This window comes from Bos indicus, chromosome 19 (genome assembly GCF_029378745.1).
Source record: "Bos indicus isolate NIAB-ARS_2022 breed Sahiwal x Tharparkar chromosome 19, NIAB-ARS_B.indTharparkar_mat_pri_1.0, whole genome shotgun sequence".
NCBI classification, from domain to species: domain Eukaryota; kingdom Metazoa; phylum Chordata; class Mammalia; order Artiodactyla; family Bovidae; genus Bos; species Bos indicus.
In genome coordinates, this window is record NC_091778.1 from 64,393,627 (window position 1) to 64,410,829 (window position 17,203).

General features: G+C 40.9%; 1 protein-coding gene across 9 annotated transcripts in view; it reads right to left on the bottom strand.

Moving 5' to 3' along the window:
- Positions 1 to 17,203, bottom strand: part of HELZ (helicase with zinc finger) — a 152,316-nt gene that overhangs the window by 43,341 nt on the left and 91,772 nt on the right. For all 9 annotated transcript variants that reach the window (XM_070774251.1, XM_070774252.1, XM_070774245.1 and 6 more), the window contains 4 exons: positions 16,597 to 16,825; positions 8,334 to 8,538; positions 1,787 to 1,838; positions 636 to 826 (listed from right to left, as the gene is read on the bottom strand). In XM_070774251.1, the coding sequence (XP_070630352.1) occupies positions 636 to 826; positions 1,787 to 1,838; positions 8,334 to 8,538; positions 16,597 to 16,825 (677 nt within the window). The remainder of the gene's footprint in view (positions 1 to 635; positions 827 to 1,786; positions 1,839 to 8,333; positions 8,539 to 16,596; positions 16,826 to 17,203) is intronic.

Genomic DNA, 17,203 nt, shown 5'->3' on the forward strand with positions numbered 1-17,203 from the left:
ATTTTCTAGGCTAAAAATTCCTGAATTTGGAAATATTTGTTTAACAGTAAATTTTTCACTTACCAAAATATTCAAAAATCTTAAAGAAAATAAAAATGAGTTTTACATAAGTTGGAAACCCTCTAAAAATCTAGGCAGTCTTAGAAATGATTTAATAATGTTTTTAAGTACAGGCAGGATTTTGCAAGGAAGGCGTGGAATTCCTCAGATATGTTTAGATCCAAGGGAGCTAGACTGCTCTGTGCCTTTCTGTCTCCTTCTTAGGGAGCGCTAGTAAATTATAGAAGAATGAAAAGGCAAAAGATAAAATAAAAACATCACTTTACAAAACAAGAGTCCAATTTACTAGCTCTGTTAACTTTTAGCCCAACTTTTCCCAGTAAAAATATTTAAAACAATACAAAGGCTTCTCAATCAAAACATCCAATCTACAGATTTCTTGACAGCCACTGACAATCCAGTAACAAACTGTAAGCAACAATTCACATTTTTGGGGCCATAAGAGCTGCTTTTAAAGAAGCTTACAGGCACTGAAAAGCTGAAAAGAGAGACTGGTAGAACACTATTTGGGTAGGAATTTAGTGAATCCTATTTTATCTCATTCGATAGAGAGTATCTTAAAAACAGCTACTTACAGGTACAGGCACCGACATAACGACATTCCCTCCATAGACAGCAGGTACATAAAGAATACTCGTCCCAGTGTGAGGATCGATTCTTTGAACAGGACTTGGAGATTTCCCCAAATTTGGGTGAGGTCCAAGAGGAGGTGGGGGAGTATATGCTCTGATAGGATTGCCAATAAGCACAGAGGGATTGGGCTGAACTGAAAAACAAATAGAAAAAGGACATAATAGCTCTACATATTGACATAGACAAAAATAATTAAAGTCATCCCACAGCAAAATACATTTCCTAGGTTTGCCATAAGGTATCTTATAATCAAAGAGTTATCAGTGTGGAAGAGTAAAGCATATTAAAAAAACATAATCATTTTACCACATTCACTGAAATTATTTGACTTGAGAGGTACAATGTATTTCTTTTATAAACTTTCTCACAAGGGAAGCCCAAGAATACTGGAGTGGATAGCCTATCCCTTCTCCAGCGGATCTTCCAGACCCAGGAATCCAACCGGGGTCTTCTGCATTGCAGGTGGATTCTTTACCAACTGATCTATCAGGGAAGCCCTTTTATAAACTAGTGTAATTTTAAATGTCTTGCAAGGAGCTGGAGACATGTCTTTCAAGAGAGACAACCATACATATAACACATAAACATGCACATACAGTAAACATTCTTCTAGAGTAGAAAACAAACACAATTCTTCAGAATAAAGTTCTGACCTGCAACTGTTACACAGTCATGTACAAAATGGTTAAGCAATTATTGTTTTAAAAGCATAATTCTGAAATTTTTAAAAAAATTTTTGTGCTTTTTCTTTGATAATTCTGCAACATTTTGAATCAAATAAACTTTATCTTAAAATGTATAAACAAACATTTGTAAGATATCAATGATATATCAATATTGTATCAAAACCTTATACTGCACAGGAGGCTTAAATGTTCATCCTCACAACTTCTACAGCATGTACCTTGGTGCCCATAAAACCACCCCTTGACAGATATGACATACCAAAGCATTCACAAGAACAGTTGTGTTAAATAAAAGTTGGCTGAGTTCCAACTTTTAGAGGGTCTGCGTGTCCCTCTCCCCATGAAATCTGGGATAAATGTCTTACATCACAAAAACAAGTTTTCATAGGACTAATTCTTCCACTTACCAATTCCATCATTCTGGAAATGATCATTCTGGGTATGATGGAGGCTTTTTCCCTTTACAGAAAAACACAAATGTATAATAATTTAAACATACCTAATATGAAAGAACAATAACCATTTTCCTAGTCCCATGCAAAAGAAATGTACAGAACAACAATTAAAATTTAAAGATTGTGAGTCTGTAATTAACAACCCATAGATGCCTCTGAGCTGAGTTTCTATTTTAAACACTAAGTCATGGTGCTAGGCCTCAAGTTTCCTCAACTTCAAATTAAGGGTACTTAAAATTCTTTTTTCTTTTTAAACGAATTTTTATGTTAAAAGAAATATGCACAAATATGACTGACACCTAAATTCTATTCCTTTGCAGCTTCTCTATCAATTCTCTATGAATTAGATGAGGATGTACAAGCTCTTTTCGAGGGAAACATATCCGTCTTCAACTCTTGAGGATGAGAGCCTTTAAAATGGTGACGTGGACGTAAATACGCTCTGGGTGTGAGATGCTGTGAGTGTGACTCACAGTGGTCTTACATTGTGAGCGTGACTCACGGTGGCCTTACATTGTGAGCGTGACTCACGGTGGTCTTACATTGTGAGCGTGACTCACGGTGGTCTTATATGGTCTTATATTGTGAGCGTGACTCGCGGTGGCCTTACATTGTGAGCGTGACTCGCGGTGGCCTTACATTGTGAGCGTGACTCGCGGTGGCCTTACATTGTGAGCGTGACTCGCGGTGGCCTTACATTGTGAGCGTGACTCGCGGTGGCCTTACATTGTGAGCGTGACTCGCGGTGGCCTTACATTGTGAGCTTGACTCGCGGTGGTCTTACATTGTGAGCGTGACTCGCGGTGGTCTTATATTGTGAGCGTGACTCATGGTGGTCTTATACTGTGAGCGTGACTCATGGTGGTCTTACATTGTGAGCGTGACTCATGGTGGCCTTACACTGTACAATTTACTGAGTGAACAGGAAAGTACACAGTGTCATAATCTGCTTAAGATAATGTACAAGTTTTCTAGAATGTAATGTGGCAGTGCATGTCAAAAGCATCAGAAATGTGCATACACTTTAACACAGTGATCGCACTGGTAGGGATCTAAATGGCCATCAATAGAAAATTTAATAAAATAAGCAATGGCAGATTCATACAGTGGCATTAAAAATGATGACTCTGGGGCAGAAATAACATTTGAAGAAACAATGGCTGTGCGTGTCTAGACTTTAAAACTTGTTTTTTCTCTTTCCATGGGCTGAACTGAACACACTAAGCCACTGTATAGCACAAGTAAGCACACTATACAACTCACCCTTCAGCCACATGAATTTTTTATTTTGTATATTACACCTGAAAACTCAAGTAGGGGTAATGTCTACAGCAAGAAGAAAAGTTCATTCTTGACTACAGCAAAAGTCAGTGATGCCTCATTTATCTCCCTATCAGTTAGCACTTTAAATACCCAGATCATCCAGCTGGTTAGAGATGGCTACGCAAGGGCAGCTAAGCTCTAACTCTTAAAAAGTTAAAACAAAAACAAAAACAGTCCAGGAAGAATCACAGTTGGTTCATTAACCAGAGAAGGTTCACAGTAACTGTCATTAGCTATAAAAACAAACAAACAAAAACAAAAAACGAGCTTCTGAGGAAGAGAGAAGTGAAAAGAAAAGCAGGCAGAAGAAAGGAGAGCAAGTGAGCACAAGGAGCGCACAGCAAGGACGGCAGCACAGCGGGAAGATGAGAAGCACAGGCAGTTAGAAGTGAGAACAGGAGCAGCCGCAGGCAGACGCTCGGCAGAAGAAAGGAGAGCCAGTGGCACAGAGTTAAGATTGGTCCAAGAGGTTAACAAACTGTTCAGATTTCTTAGCCGGTAAACCCGTCAACCAGGGGCAACTGTGTAGCACGTGGAGAAACCACAGCAGTGTAGTCAGTGTGGGAAGCAGAGCAGTCCCCCACAGATATGTCCACCTCAATCCCTGGCCCCATGTTATGGGGCAAAGGGGACTCTGCAGATGTAACTAAAGACAATACAGGAAGATTATCCTGGATTATCTGGGGAGACCCAATCTAATCACATGAGCCTTAAAACAAGGGAAATCTCTCCAGCTGGAGTCAGAGATGCGGTAGAAAAGGCAGTAAGGGATGTGGCAGAAGGGGAAGTCAGAGATTCCCAGAGACAGAAGGCTGCATGCACTGCTGACAGCTCTGAGATGCGGGGCCACAGTGGGGAACTGGAGAGAAGTCAGCAGAGGCTAAAAATGGCTCCCAGGTGACAGCCAGCAGAGAGACAGGAACCCCAGTCCTTACAGCCACAAAGACTGGATTCTGCCAACAGCCTGCATGACCTTAGATAAGAGCCCAGCTGACCAACACCTTGATCCTGGCCTCCTGAGGTGCAGAGCCAAGAAACCAACCAAAAGAGCCTGGACATCTGACTCAAAGAAATGTGAGATAGGAAATGCGTGTTGTTTCAAGTCACTTAGTGTGTGCTAACTTGTTACAGCAGCAATAGGAAACCAACACAGAGAGTAATAATAGTCTAGAGTAGACAATACACACCAGCACCGTGGTGCTATGTTGATCACCTGAGTGGAAAAGAAACTTGGAAAGATAACATCCACATCTCAGTGCTGTTGTGATGACTCTGTTGAGGCAGACGATGCATGTAAAGTCTGAAAGGACCTGAATATCTGGGAGTTTATCTGTTTACCTCCTTAATGATTCCCTGAACCTACAACATCTCCTGGCCCAATGAATAGTGCTGAATAAATGGGGGAAAAAAGCAACCTGAGGACTCTCACATTAAAAGACAGCACACTATCTTCAAGCGCACCCGGCACCGGTACTGCTCGCTGCACTTCAGTGTGGTTCAGTGCTGGGAAGCTCGTCCAGCGTATTTAGACCAAGTGTGCAACGGCAGGGCAGTAAGTGTGCGTGGTCTACGCAAAACACACACTGTTTGGTAGCATATGAACAAAATAATAATGCAGCAGTCAGCTGGGACTAACTGTAAAAGTCATTCTATGATGATAATTCCAAACTTTTGTGAATACATCTCAGAAAGTACACATACCTCTGGTAGAAAGATCATAAGTAAATGCAGTTCGTATCATCTATTTTTTGAGGACTGTTTTTTTTTTAACTCTACCGTTTATTCATTCAATTAATTACTTTTCATTCACTCATTCTTTCATCACTTTCCATTTATTCATTCAACAAATGTCTGTGGGGGCCCACGACATGTCCACCCTGCCTGCTGCTGCTGCTGCTGAGTCACTTCAGTCGTGTCCGACTCCGTGTGACCCCATAGACGGCAGCCCACCAGGCTCCGCCGTCTCTGGGATTTTCCAGGCAAGAACACTGGAGTGGGTTGCCATTTCCTTCTCCAATGCGTGAGAGTGAAAAGGGAAAGGTAGAGGCTAACGGAAGACTAAGACACACACAAGTAGCTGGAGACAGTGAGGAATGCCCCACAAACTACAGTCCAGAAAACAACGCTACAGTCTGCTCAGAAGGTCCATTTCTGAACACTATCCACCCTCTGAATACCTCTCGGAGAGGTACAGATGAACCCTTTCCATTTTAGCAGCTTCTCAACACTGCTCCAGCATGGAGCCTAGGACTAAGCAGACCGAAGACAGGCAAATCAAGTCCTCCATACACACTCTGTAGGCACCTGTGAAACAGACGCTTTCCAACAAATACATGATGCCTGGAGACAGTGAGGCAATGCAAGCTTAGCTGGGACGACCTGCTGCTCCTCACATCTGAAACATTTTGCACCTTCACTAAACCACAGGACCGACATCTCAGTGAGGAGAAAAAAGCGACCTGACTGATCAGCAGCTGGAGGCATGCTTTCCTGCCAAAGACGGTCCTGAGGAAGCAGGTCCCAGAGCATGTTCAAGCATCACCCACCCCTGGATGACTTTATCCACATTCAATCTTGCTGTGATTTTAAGTCTTAGCCCAACATTAACAACACTAAGCTTTAACATTTCTTACGCCAAGAACTGTATTAAAAGTTAAACATTAAGGAAACTTGGCGGGGAGGGGAATGACATGGCTTAATGTCATGTTTTCAGAAATAGCATTTTTATTGCAGTGAAGTAAATTCCTCTTCATCAAAAGAGTCTAGCATATGAAATAAATTATCCAAAATTTGTTTCAAAATTCTCCATTGTGTATATGCGGTGGTGGTAGAGTGAGAGAAGTGGGCTGTAGGTGAAACAAAATTAAAGATAAATTGATAGTTAAATGAAGCCAAATGATACGGACTTCCTTATACTATTCTATTTATGTATACGTTTGAAATTTTCTACAATAGAAAGCTAGATTTAAAATAATGATTCCAGTACAAATTCAATCCTCAAAACAATTTAATAGAAATAAAATAAAGTACTGGGGAGTGAAGGGAGAGAGGATGACAAAAGTAACCTTTGGCTCACTGTACCTTAGTTATCTAAAGTCACTATTATTACATATGAACAAGTAATAACTTTAAATAGCCAGGTATATAAACAATTTAGTGAACCACTGTGTTAGTGACAGTAAAATACCAGATGATAACCATTGGATCAATGAAGAAAATTTCCTAAAACGTTAAAAAGAAAAAACTCGGAAAACAGCTACTGTGGCCTTTAATTACACAGTCTTCCTGTTGAAAGAAGAAAGCCACATGGCGCTCTCCTGGACGCATGACGACCTTTATTTACTTATCAGATCCTTACTGAGCGCCCGCTCCGTGCGGAGAGGGGCTAGGCTCTAGGTGCCATAAAGAGTACAGAGACTTGGAGTTTTGGCTTCAGGGAGCTTAGAGTTTTAGAAAAGCAAGTGGATTCAATACATATTTTCTTTACCTTTAAGATAAAAACAAAAGCAAACTTCAGGATCTTGCTTAGGGTCAGTACACATCTAGTATCATGGCTTAAATATAGCCACATCTATCATACATTGATTAATGTTAACACTGGTCAATTAAAAATTTATTGTAGTTATGGTATTTTAAGAATGTGCAAAAGGTATAATGTCTTTGCAACATTTTAAATATAAAACAATAAAGTTTAAGGGTTTCTAACTGGGTTTCCACTCTTCACACACTTTAAGCTACTTGGGGCTCCCTGAGAGCTCGCTCTCTCTCATGCCTCTTGCTTTTTGTCTGAGCTCCTTATTGGGCATCACTCACTCATCTTCTAAGCACCTATGATAAACCAGATGCTGTTCTGGGCACAGAGGCTGGAGCAGGAACTAATATAGGCAAAAACGTTTGCCCCCAAGGGAGCTTCTACCCTAAGTTTCTGACACATCTCCCCTCTCGTGCCCTCACTCCTCACTCGGCGCTCTCCTAAGCAGTATCTCCACAGTGGGAACTGCCCTAAACCTCCATACTTGTGGGACGTACTTCCTCTGACCATCATCCCTCCAACATCTACCACAAGAAGACTGGAGCTAATTTGCTTCTCTAGCACACGCTGTAATGGCTGTCACATAGAAGAAACTTAGCTATTTGATAAATAAGTTGATTATTAGTTTGTTCATAGTTTAAACTTTAGAAATCTAGAGGATTCAGTTATGCAAAATGCTTAATCTCCTGGCAACCCCAAATCACTGAAGCATTACTGCACATCAGGTCCATTTCTATTAAACTCAGACAACAGCATATTAACACGGGAAAATCAGTTCTCATCTCAGTTGAATACCTACTCAGCTAAAAGGTTCAAGATATTAAACCAATAATTACTTCTTACACTTTATGTTTTACGTTTTTAAAATGAAGTCCCAAACTGGCATACTCTCTCAATTCGTGTCAGTAAGTTTAATATCATGCTGATGACTATAAATATACCCCCCAAAACCAGAATAAATACTAAACAGACCACTCTCATAGCTTTCTTTTCTAGATGGTAAGTGCAAGCATTTCTCTTTTTTTAGGCAATCTAGCAAATAAACAGCTGTTTCTGCCCAAAATAACTATAGTTCAAAAGTAGAAATGGCCCTGATTCCCCCACATCCAATCCCAATGCCTGGACTGTTTCTTACAACAAATTCTTAACAACAAACAATTCAAGTTATCTTCAGGAAGTTGGCCAATTTTCTCACACTGTCAAATTCCACTTGAAACTAGCCGATCATCAGTAAGAGATGAGAACTATTTTCTTTATACAAACATTGTTATATTATTCCTTGTAAAAAAATGCTGTAAGAGCATGGTTTTACTACGTGTGACAGTCTTTTAAGCTGCTTTGCTTTATTCATGTCTTGCTAAAGTATGTCTATCAGTAGAGAGGACTGGGAGATTATACTAAACAAAGGACCCAGTCAGGTCCTGGAAAATGTTTTGAGGATGATAATGCCATCACGTAGCATGGCTGACCAACACACCGGATTTTCACTTACATGCCCACACTGGACAAGCTCCTTGCAGAAACTGCTGGTTGTCAACCCCAATACTTGAAGTAACCTGAGGCCCAAAACAGCTCTGACACCTCAGTGTGTTCTCTCGCTTTAACCTCTTCGACTTTACTAACGACTTTACTAACGGGCTTTACCTTGGGGGGTGATTGCTGCGGTTTGTTGGTGTTTCCCGCGTGCTGTGCTCTTAGAGCCCGGGGTATAAATTCAGGTGCCAGTGGATTCAACACGTATGTCTTCTTTAGTTCTAAAGCCTCTAGCTGAGCTTTGATCTGTTCAAAAGTGATTCCATGCAGGCTATTGTTTTCATGACACAGGGCAATAAACCGCTCCCAAAATTTCCTACAGAAAAGATTTAGATCAGTTTGCAATTAAAGTGGACAAGATCACAGAAATGACTGTAAGCAACTAAAGATAATTTAGGATCCCCTCTCCCACTCCAACCCCAAACCCTTAGGTCCAATATTCATCTATGATTCAGGTATAATCTTCCCGCCAGATCACAGGACTTTGGAAGTGTGGTTCTGAAGCTCAGTTACATCTAGTACCGTGGGATATACAAATTCTCAATTCATTCTGGTGGACCACACAGTCAGTGCTCGACTATGCATACAAAAAGGTTTGTTATCCACACAATAGGCAAGGATTTCAGAACTGATAAGAAGTAACTAATTACTACCATACTTATCTTTTAATTAACTGATGCCTGTCACAGCACAGCTTATAACATTAATTGACTAAGTTAAAAGAGTTAAATTATGAAAAATACAGGAAGTTGGAATGCTAATTTTAATGATTATCTCCTAATCAAATTAAAAAATACTAATGGAGAAAAATACATTCAAAATTGTTCCAGTCGTACACTGTTGTCCTAAAGTTTTGAAAACTGATCTCCAAATAGTAAAAATATTACATATATATTACAAAAGACAACATATAAAAAGTTTAAAGATTTAAATGATTATTATAAATATGCATCAGTTCACTCCAGTTCAGTCAGTCGTGTCTGACTCTTTGCGACCCCATGGACTGCAGCACGCCAGGCCTCCCTGTCCATCAATAACTCCTGGAGTTTACCCAAACTCATGCCCACTGAGTTGGTGATGCTATCCAACCATCTCATTCTCCGTCGTCCCCTTCTCCTCCTGCCTTCAATCCTTCCCAGCATTAGGATCTTTTCAAATGAGTCAGTTCTTCGCATCAGGTGGCCAAAGTACTGGAGTTTTCAGCTTCAACATCAGTCCTTCCAATGAACATTCAGGACGGATTTCCTTTAGGATGGATTGGTTGGATCTTGCAGTCCAAGAGACTCTCAAGAGTCTTCTCCAACACCACAGTTCAAAAGCATCAATTCTTTGGTGCTCAGCTTTCTTTAAATATACATACCTATTTTTAATATGAGCTTCACATAATGTTTTATTATGTTATGAAAGCTGTGTGATATGATTTCTTCCCAAGTTGGTATCCTTGTGTCCAGGTGGACAGCAGGTAATCAAAATGGCTTCAAGAAGCATAAATACAAAGCTGTATATCACAAAAGTCAGTATATGAATGGGAGTGGAGTTAAAGTATTTATAAAACTGCAGATATTAATTTCAAACTATGTTTCTCTTACATACGCTTTTTCTAATTTTTTAAAGATGAGTTTAAGAAATAAGTAGAGAAAAAATTTCAGGCCTCCACGTCAACAGGAAAAGTAAAAATGCTGCAAGATAATACATACGTTGAAGAAAACTCTTGAGAACCCTTGGACTGCAAGGAGATCAAACCAGTCAATCCTAAAGGAAATCAGTCCTGAATTGTCATTGGAAGGACTGATGATGAAGCTCCAATACTTTGGCCACCTGATGCGAAGAGCTGACTCATTAGAAAAGACCCTGATGCTGGGAAAGATTGAGGGTGGGAGGAGAAGGGGACGACAGAGGATGAGATGGTTGGATGGCATCACCATCCAACCATCGATGGACATGAGTGAGCGAACTCCGGGATTTGGTGATGGACAGGGAAGCCTGGGGTGCTGCTGTCCACCGGGTCACAAAGAGTCAGACACGACTGAGCAACTGAATTGAACTGAGCTGAGTAAGTATGTATTTCTGACAATAAGACATAAAGGCTAACAAGATGGTCACTGAGCCACTGAAAGTGTGTGTCTCTAAGAAATGCTCTTTTATTCTTAAGAACCTTTCCACAGGAATCAAGTTTTTATTTTCATAGTCTGATAGCAAAGGGAAGACGGTTGTCAACATAGCACTCAGGATCTAAAAATCCATGAAGTCTCTACTCTTTTGATAAAATCCCACAATGTTCAACTGCATTAACATTTATCAACACATTCCACTACATGCTGTATTAAAAAGGAAGGTTTTTTTGGTCTAATTGATAAAGTAACAATTTCATAGAGTGACATTTCATATTCATGTGAACTTAAAGACACAGCAAAACAAGGAGAGAGTGGACTGACTTTACTATAGCCCAGTTTTTAATATTAAATTCTTGTATTTCATTCCCAGCTTACATAGCCAAAATGCTAGAACTTTTTCTATTTCAAGCTCCTTTTTAAACTCCATACCCTGTCCCTATACTCCTCTCACCGACCTCAATGCACTGAGTGAAGTCCAGTGAAGCGGAACCGTGAACCAGCCTCGCGCCACGAGAAGCCGGTAGCTTCCTGACAAGGCTCTGTCTGTAACAGAGGTTCCCAACCTTTGGGGCACCAGGGGCCAGTTTCATGGAAGACAAATTTTCCACGGACAGAGACGGGGGAAGGGGATGGTTTAGGGATGATTCAAGCACAGGGCTGAGCTCCTTTGAGAATCCAAAGCTGCTGCTGATCTGACAGGATGCGGAGCTAGGGGGTAACGTGAGCACAGGGAAAGGCTGTCCACAGGCACGGAGCTTGCCTGCCTTGCTCTCCTCCTGGGGTACAGCCCGCTCTGTGGCCCAGGGGCTGAGAAACCCTGGTCTGTACGATCCCAGGGATCTCAAGGTACAGATTTCAAGTTAAAGGACACCATTTCAGAAGTAACACTGACCACTGGCTATAAGCTCATCAAGCTAAAACAACTCCAAACGCAGCCTGGAATCTCCCTCTTAAACTTCACTGTCTCCTGATTGCCCTGGGGAGGTCAAGTACAAGGGTTCCAGATCTAGCCTGCCTGGGCCTCAGTCAAGGCTCAGTCAGCTGGGCAAGTTATTTAACCTCTCCTCCTACCTCAGTCCCCTCATGTGTAAAACAGGGCACCAACAGTATCATTATTATATTTTATTACTTAATAAAAATGCTTTATTTCTCCCCTTTTAAACCTTGAGAGAAACGTATTTTTCCCTTCAAAAATTCTTACAGCCAGAAAGATTCCTTTCTCTCTGTGAAGGCTCTTTCACAGACTATTTCACTGTTCTTGAACTCAGAACTTTAATGAAATACTGGTGGCTCAGACGGTAAAGCGTCTGTCTACAACGAGGGAGACCCGGGTTTGATCCCTGGGTTGGGAAGATCCCCTAGAGAAGGAAATGGCAATCCACTCCAGGATTATTGCCTGGAAAATCCCATGGACAGAGGAGCCTGGTAGGCTACAGTCCATGGGGACGCAAAGAGTCGGACACAACTGAGCGACTTCACTTTCACACATGGTATTATGAGGCATTTCAGAACACCTAACTCAAAGATTACTTGAGAAATTCAACACTCAGACTGAAAAATTTACCACTAGGTTATTTAAATGCTTCATCAATTCTCAGCCACTCCATAAAATGTTAACATGTTACGTAATGTTGCTTAGAGAACACAAGTGTGTCTCTACGAGAAAACAAAACCTTACTGTCACTCAGTACATGAATACAAAGTCTGCTTTTAGTTTCATGCCAACCTTGCTTCTAGGATCATGGATAAAACACTGAAAATTCATTTGGTATCCTCATTTCACACAGAGAGAGGGTGTGTGTGCACACACACATATACACACGTCTCCACGTCTGTGAAATACGTTTATATCTTATAGAGTACATGAAGTGAAGTGAAGTGAAGTCGCTCAGTCGTGTCCGACTCTTTTCGACCCTGTGGACTGTAGCCCACCAGGCTGCTCTGTCCATGGGATTCTCCAGGCAAGAAAACTGGAGTGGGTTGCCATTTCCTTCTCCAGGGGATCTTCCCAACCCAGGGATCGAACCCAGGTCTCCCACATTGCAGGCAGATGCTTTAACCTCTGAGCCACCAGGGAAGCCCTATAGAGTAGATGGAATTCACTAATAAATTCACTTCAAAAGAAGATCTTTTCCAAACATGCTTGTTTGGAGAAAATGTACAATCCCCCCCAGCCCACCCCCACCCACTCCCTCCCCACCGGCCCCCTCTGCCTCTCCCTCTTCAGGACGCTTTTATCCACACATGCACCACTTCCTGGGAGAGGCAAGGTAACTCAGCAAAAAGAGTGTGGGTTTTGAAGTCAATGTGACATCTGTTTGAATGAGCTATGTGGCCCTGGGCAGAAACTGAAGCTCTACTTCAGGCTGCCCATTTAGAATGCAAATAAAATACCCACAATTGCAGGGTTATTGCGATGACTGAAGAGGCTGAGTGTGCAAAGCACTTGACCCAGCACCTGGCACTGAGAAAGCTGTCAATAAACAGCAGTTACTATACTAAATACTTGCTGGTTTGGCGAGGAGGAGAAGGGAAAGTTCCCACATTCATTTAGAGTTAACAGGAAAATTTTGTTTAAAAATACTTTACAACAAATAAAGATTATATAACTGGCTGCCTTCTAAACCGATATACTATACACAGTAATTATTCCTAAAAACTTGATCAGTATTTGGAAGTATCACATTAGTTTTGTATAAATATCATATGAGGGATGAGTGAGACAGCCTGACTGCCTCAAACCACAAAGAACCTACACCTTCCTCACTACAGCACCCAAGAACCATGATATGTTCTCCAGGGTCACTTGTATTTTGAGATTAATTTAATTCCTAATGAAACTGGAAAGAGTGAAGCATAAATATCCATATGCCTCAACTATCAGCACTTGGGTTATACAGTTCACTAAACTGTTCACATGACACAGACAATCAGCATTCCCATTCAGCTACAGGGCGTGTCATTTTCTCTCCCTGCACAGTGTACTGACTTCTTTGAAAATATTTTACCCAGCTTATATATTAATGTGAGGTCCTCGACACACTCCAACTGAGTAGTAAGAAATAACAACCAAAAAGACCTGGCTTCAAGTTAAAAATTAGCCTGACAGCATGGCCTCGAAGAATTCTGAGGAATAAAAAATAATTTTTTTAAATGCAAAATTTAAGATATTTTACAACAGAATTGTTTAGCTATATAAAACAAACCATGGACCATTCAAATTTTATTTCCTTAAAAATAAAAGGTTATTGTTCATAATGTAGCCATAAATTAAACTCTACCTGACTCCATTGTTAATGGCTTTCCCCTATAAAGTATACTAACTTCGTTTGGAGTCTAATATACACAGCTTACTCGTAAATTAAAGGTCCCAAACTGTCTCCCTTCCCCAAAAGTACTTTTTTCCTGCTGAGACAGGAAAACAGATAATAAACTGCTGCTCTATCTGTCCTCCAACAAAAGACTTGGTCTAAAAGGGCCACTTTCTAACAGCTTGTCTACTTCAACATATCAAGAAGTAACTACCCAAGGTATATTTGAGGTCATTCTACTTTTCTGAACTCACTTTGACAGGTACTACAATACTTTTAAAATTTTAAGTAATCTCTAGTACATTTTGTCCTTTTTCATTAAGAATCATCTAAATTTCTGTTCATTTTTTTTTTGCTAACACAGTCTTTCAACACTGCATAGGCCAAGTCTCACATTACAGGTTTCATACAGTTAAAATTCCTATTAACTAGTATAAAACATAAGTGTACAAGGAGAAACTTTTTATCAGTTCAGTTCAGTTGCTCAGTCGTGTCCAACTCTTTGCAACCCCATGACTGCAGCATGCCAGGCCTCCCTGTCCATCACCAACTCCCTGAGTTTACTCAAACTCATGTCCATTGAGTCGGTGATGCCATCCAACCATCTCATCCTCTGTCGTCCCCTTCTCCTCCTGCCTTCAATCTTTCCCAGCATCAGGGTCTTTTCAGATGAGTCAGCTCTTTGCATCAGGTGGCCAAAGTATTGGAGTTTCAGCTTCAACATCAGTCCTTCCAATGAACATTCAGTACTGATTTCCTTTAGGATGGACTGGTTGGATCTCCTTGCAATCCAAGGGATTCTCAAGAGTCTTCTCCAACACCACAGTTCAAAGGCATCAATTCTTCAGCACTTACCTTTCTTTATAGTCCAGCTCTCACATCCATACATGACTACTGGAAAAACCACAGCCTTGACTTAGACAGACCTTTGTTGACAAAGTAATGTGCTGTCTAGGTTGGTCATAACTTTTCTTCCAAGGAGTAAACATCTTTTATTTTCATGACTGCAATCACCATCTGCAGTGATTTTGGAGCCCCCCAAAATTAAGTCTGTTACTGTTTCCACTGTTTCCCCATCTATTTCCCATGAAGTGATGGGACCCGATGCCATGATCTTAGTTTTCTGAATGTTGAGCTTTAAGTCAACTTTTTCACTCTCCTCTTTCACTTTCATCAAGAGGCTCTTTAGTTCTTCACTTTCTGCCATAAAGGTGGTGTCATCTGCATATCTGAGGTTATTGATATTTCTCCCCCCTAATCTTGATTCCAGCTTGTGCTTCATCCAGCCCAGTGTTTCTCATGATGTATTCTGCATATAAGTTAAATAAGCACGGTGACAATATACAGCCTTGACGTACTCCTTTCCCAATTTGGAACCAGTCTGTTGTTCCATGTCCAGTTTCTAACTGTTGCTTCCTGACCTTCAAACAGATTTCTCAAGAGGTAGGTCAGGTGGTCTGGTATTCCCATCTCTTGAAGAATTTTCCACAGTTTATTGTGGTCCACACAGTCAAAGGCTTTGGCATAGTCAATAAAGCAGAAATAAATGTTTTCCTGGAACTCTCTTGCTTTTTCAATGATCCAGTGGATGTTGGCAATTTGATCTCTGGTTCCTCTGCCTTTTCTAAAACCAGCTTGAACATCAGGAAGTTCACGGTTCACATATTGCTGAAGTCTGGCTTGGAGAATTTGGAGCATTATTTTGCTAGCGTGTGAGATGAATGCAATTGTGTGGTAGTTTGAGCATTCTTTGGCATTGCCTTTCTTAGGAATTAGAATGAAAACTCACCTTTTCCAGTCCTGTGGCCACTGCTGAGTTTTCCAAATTTGCTGGCATACTGAATGTAGTACTTTCACAGCATCATCTTTTAGGATTTGAAATAGCTCAACTGGGATTCCATCACCTCCACTAGCTTTGTTCGTAGTGATGCTTCCTAAGGCCCACTCGACTTTGCATTCCAGGATATCTGGCTCTAGGTGAGTGATCACACCATCATGATTATCTTGGTCATGAAGATCTTTTTTGTACAGTTCTTCTGTGTATTCTTGCCACCTCTTCTTAATATCTTCTGCTTCTGTTAGGTCCATACCATTTCTGTCCTTTATTGAGCCCATCTTTGTATACATGCTGATATTTTAACACTCCTTATGACTACAATCTACGGAATATTATCCATTTTTTTTCTAAAGCCAAGTAACAACCCTTCTTAACCCCCTAATTTTAAGGTTCTCTGAATTAACCAGACACAAAGAATTATTTGCACTGTGAAGCCTTGAGAAAAAATGAGAAGGAAATTCATCAAAAACAAGCTAAAGCAATACTGAAGGAGAACAAAGGGAAGTAAGTGTATAAAATTCAGTCTCTATCAAAGATAACGCACGTCCACAAAGCCACCTTCAGGACCCCACTGGGTGCCCGCTTGTTCTGCAGCACTTTCACGCCAGACGCCTGCAGAGCACACAGCCCACCTCCAAGGTCAGCTTCTCCAAGAGGCCAACTCTAACCACACAGAACAATCACAAGCTGGTCCATCTACCCCCATCACTTTTAGTCCCCCTTTCATGTTCTATTTCTCTTCCACTGAAGTTACCACAAAATATTACAAAGTGTTTTTATTGTCGGTCTTCCTCTCCTCCCCAATAAAATGTTAAACCCCCAAAAGGCAGAGATTTTTGTCTGTTTTGTTCACTGATGCATCCTCAGTGGCTAGAAGAGTGCTTAGAACATAGTAGGCACTCAGGAAATGTTGAATGAATGACGATGAACAATGAATACACAAGTGTATATATACAATGAACACACTCAAAGCAATATATTTTTGGTTCCCACTGGACATCAGGTAAGACTAAACTTTAATTAGCAAAGAGGTCATGTAAATAAACAGGCACACAGGGATACAGATCCCTACATTTCTCCATCCACCGTCTCCCACACTAACACGTAATTACCTGCATCTCCCAATGGAGCACAGAGCGATGGGGTCCCCCACCACGGCAACCAGGGACTGTGCTCTTGTGATGGCGGTGTTGAGGAGCTTGTAGTTAGACAAAAAGCCATAATCCAAGTCCTCTGTGGAGTCTTCTAGCAGCTGCTCCTTCTTTTTAATTGGTGTCTGTTTATGTTTACAAGTATGCCTTGTACGTACTGTGCTAAGAAACAAAACTCTGAATTGCTTTCCTACAACAAAAGAAAAGAGGACTGTTATTCTGAACCAGTGATCTAGTAAGAGAATTTCATTGTTAAAATGTTACTGCTGAATAACCGGTGCTGTTAAGGACGTGGAGAAGCTGGAACTCTCGTCCCTGTAGGTAGAAACGTAAAGTGGTATGTGAAGACATACAGTACGGCAGTTTCTGAAAAACCAAACACAGAATTAACACATGACGCAGAAATTCCACTTCTGGAAATAGTTTCCGAAATAACTGAAAGAACTGACACCAGGAGGAAGCCTGGAGAGCCCAGTCTATGCCCTTTACCCCAGGTTCCTTATTACGTTAACACATCTATCCCTCATTCTGTGACAAGCCTCCACATATGTGAGTACAGTTTTAGCGT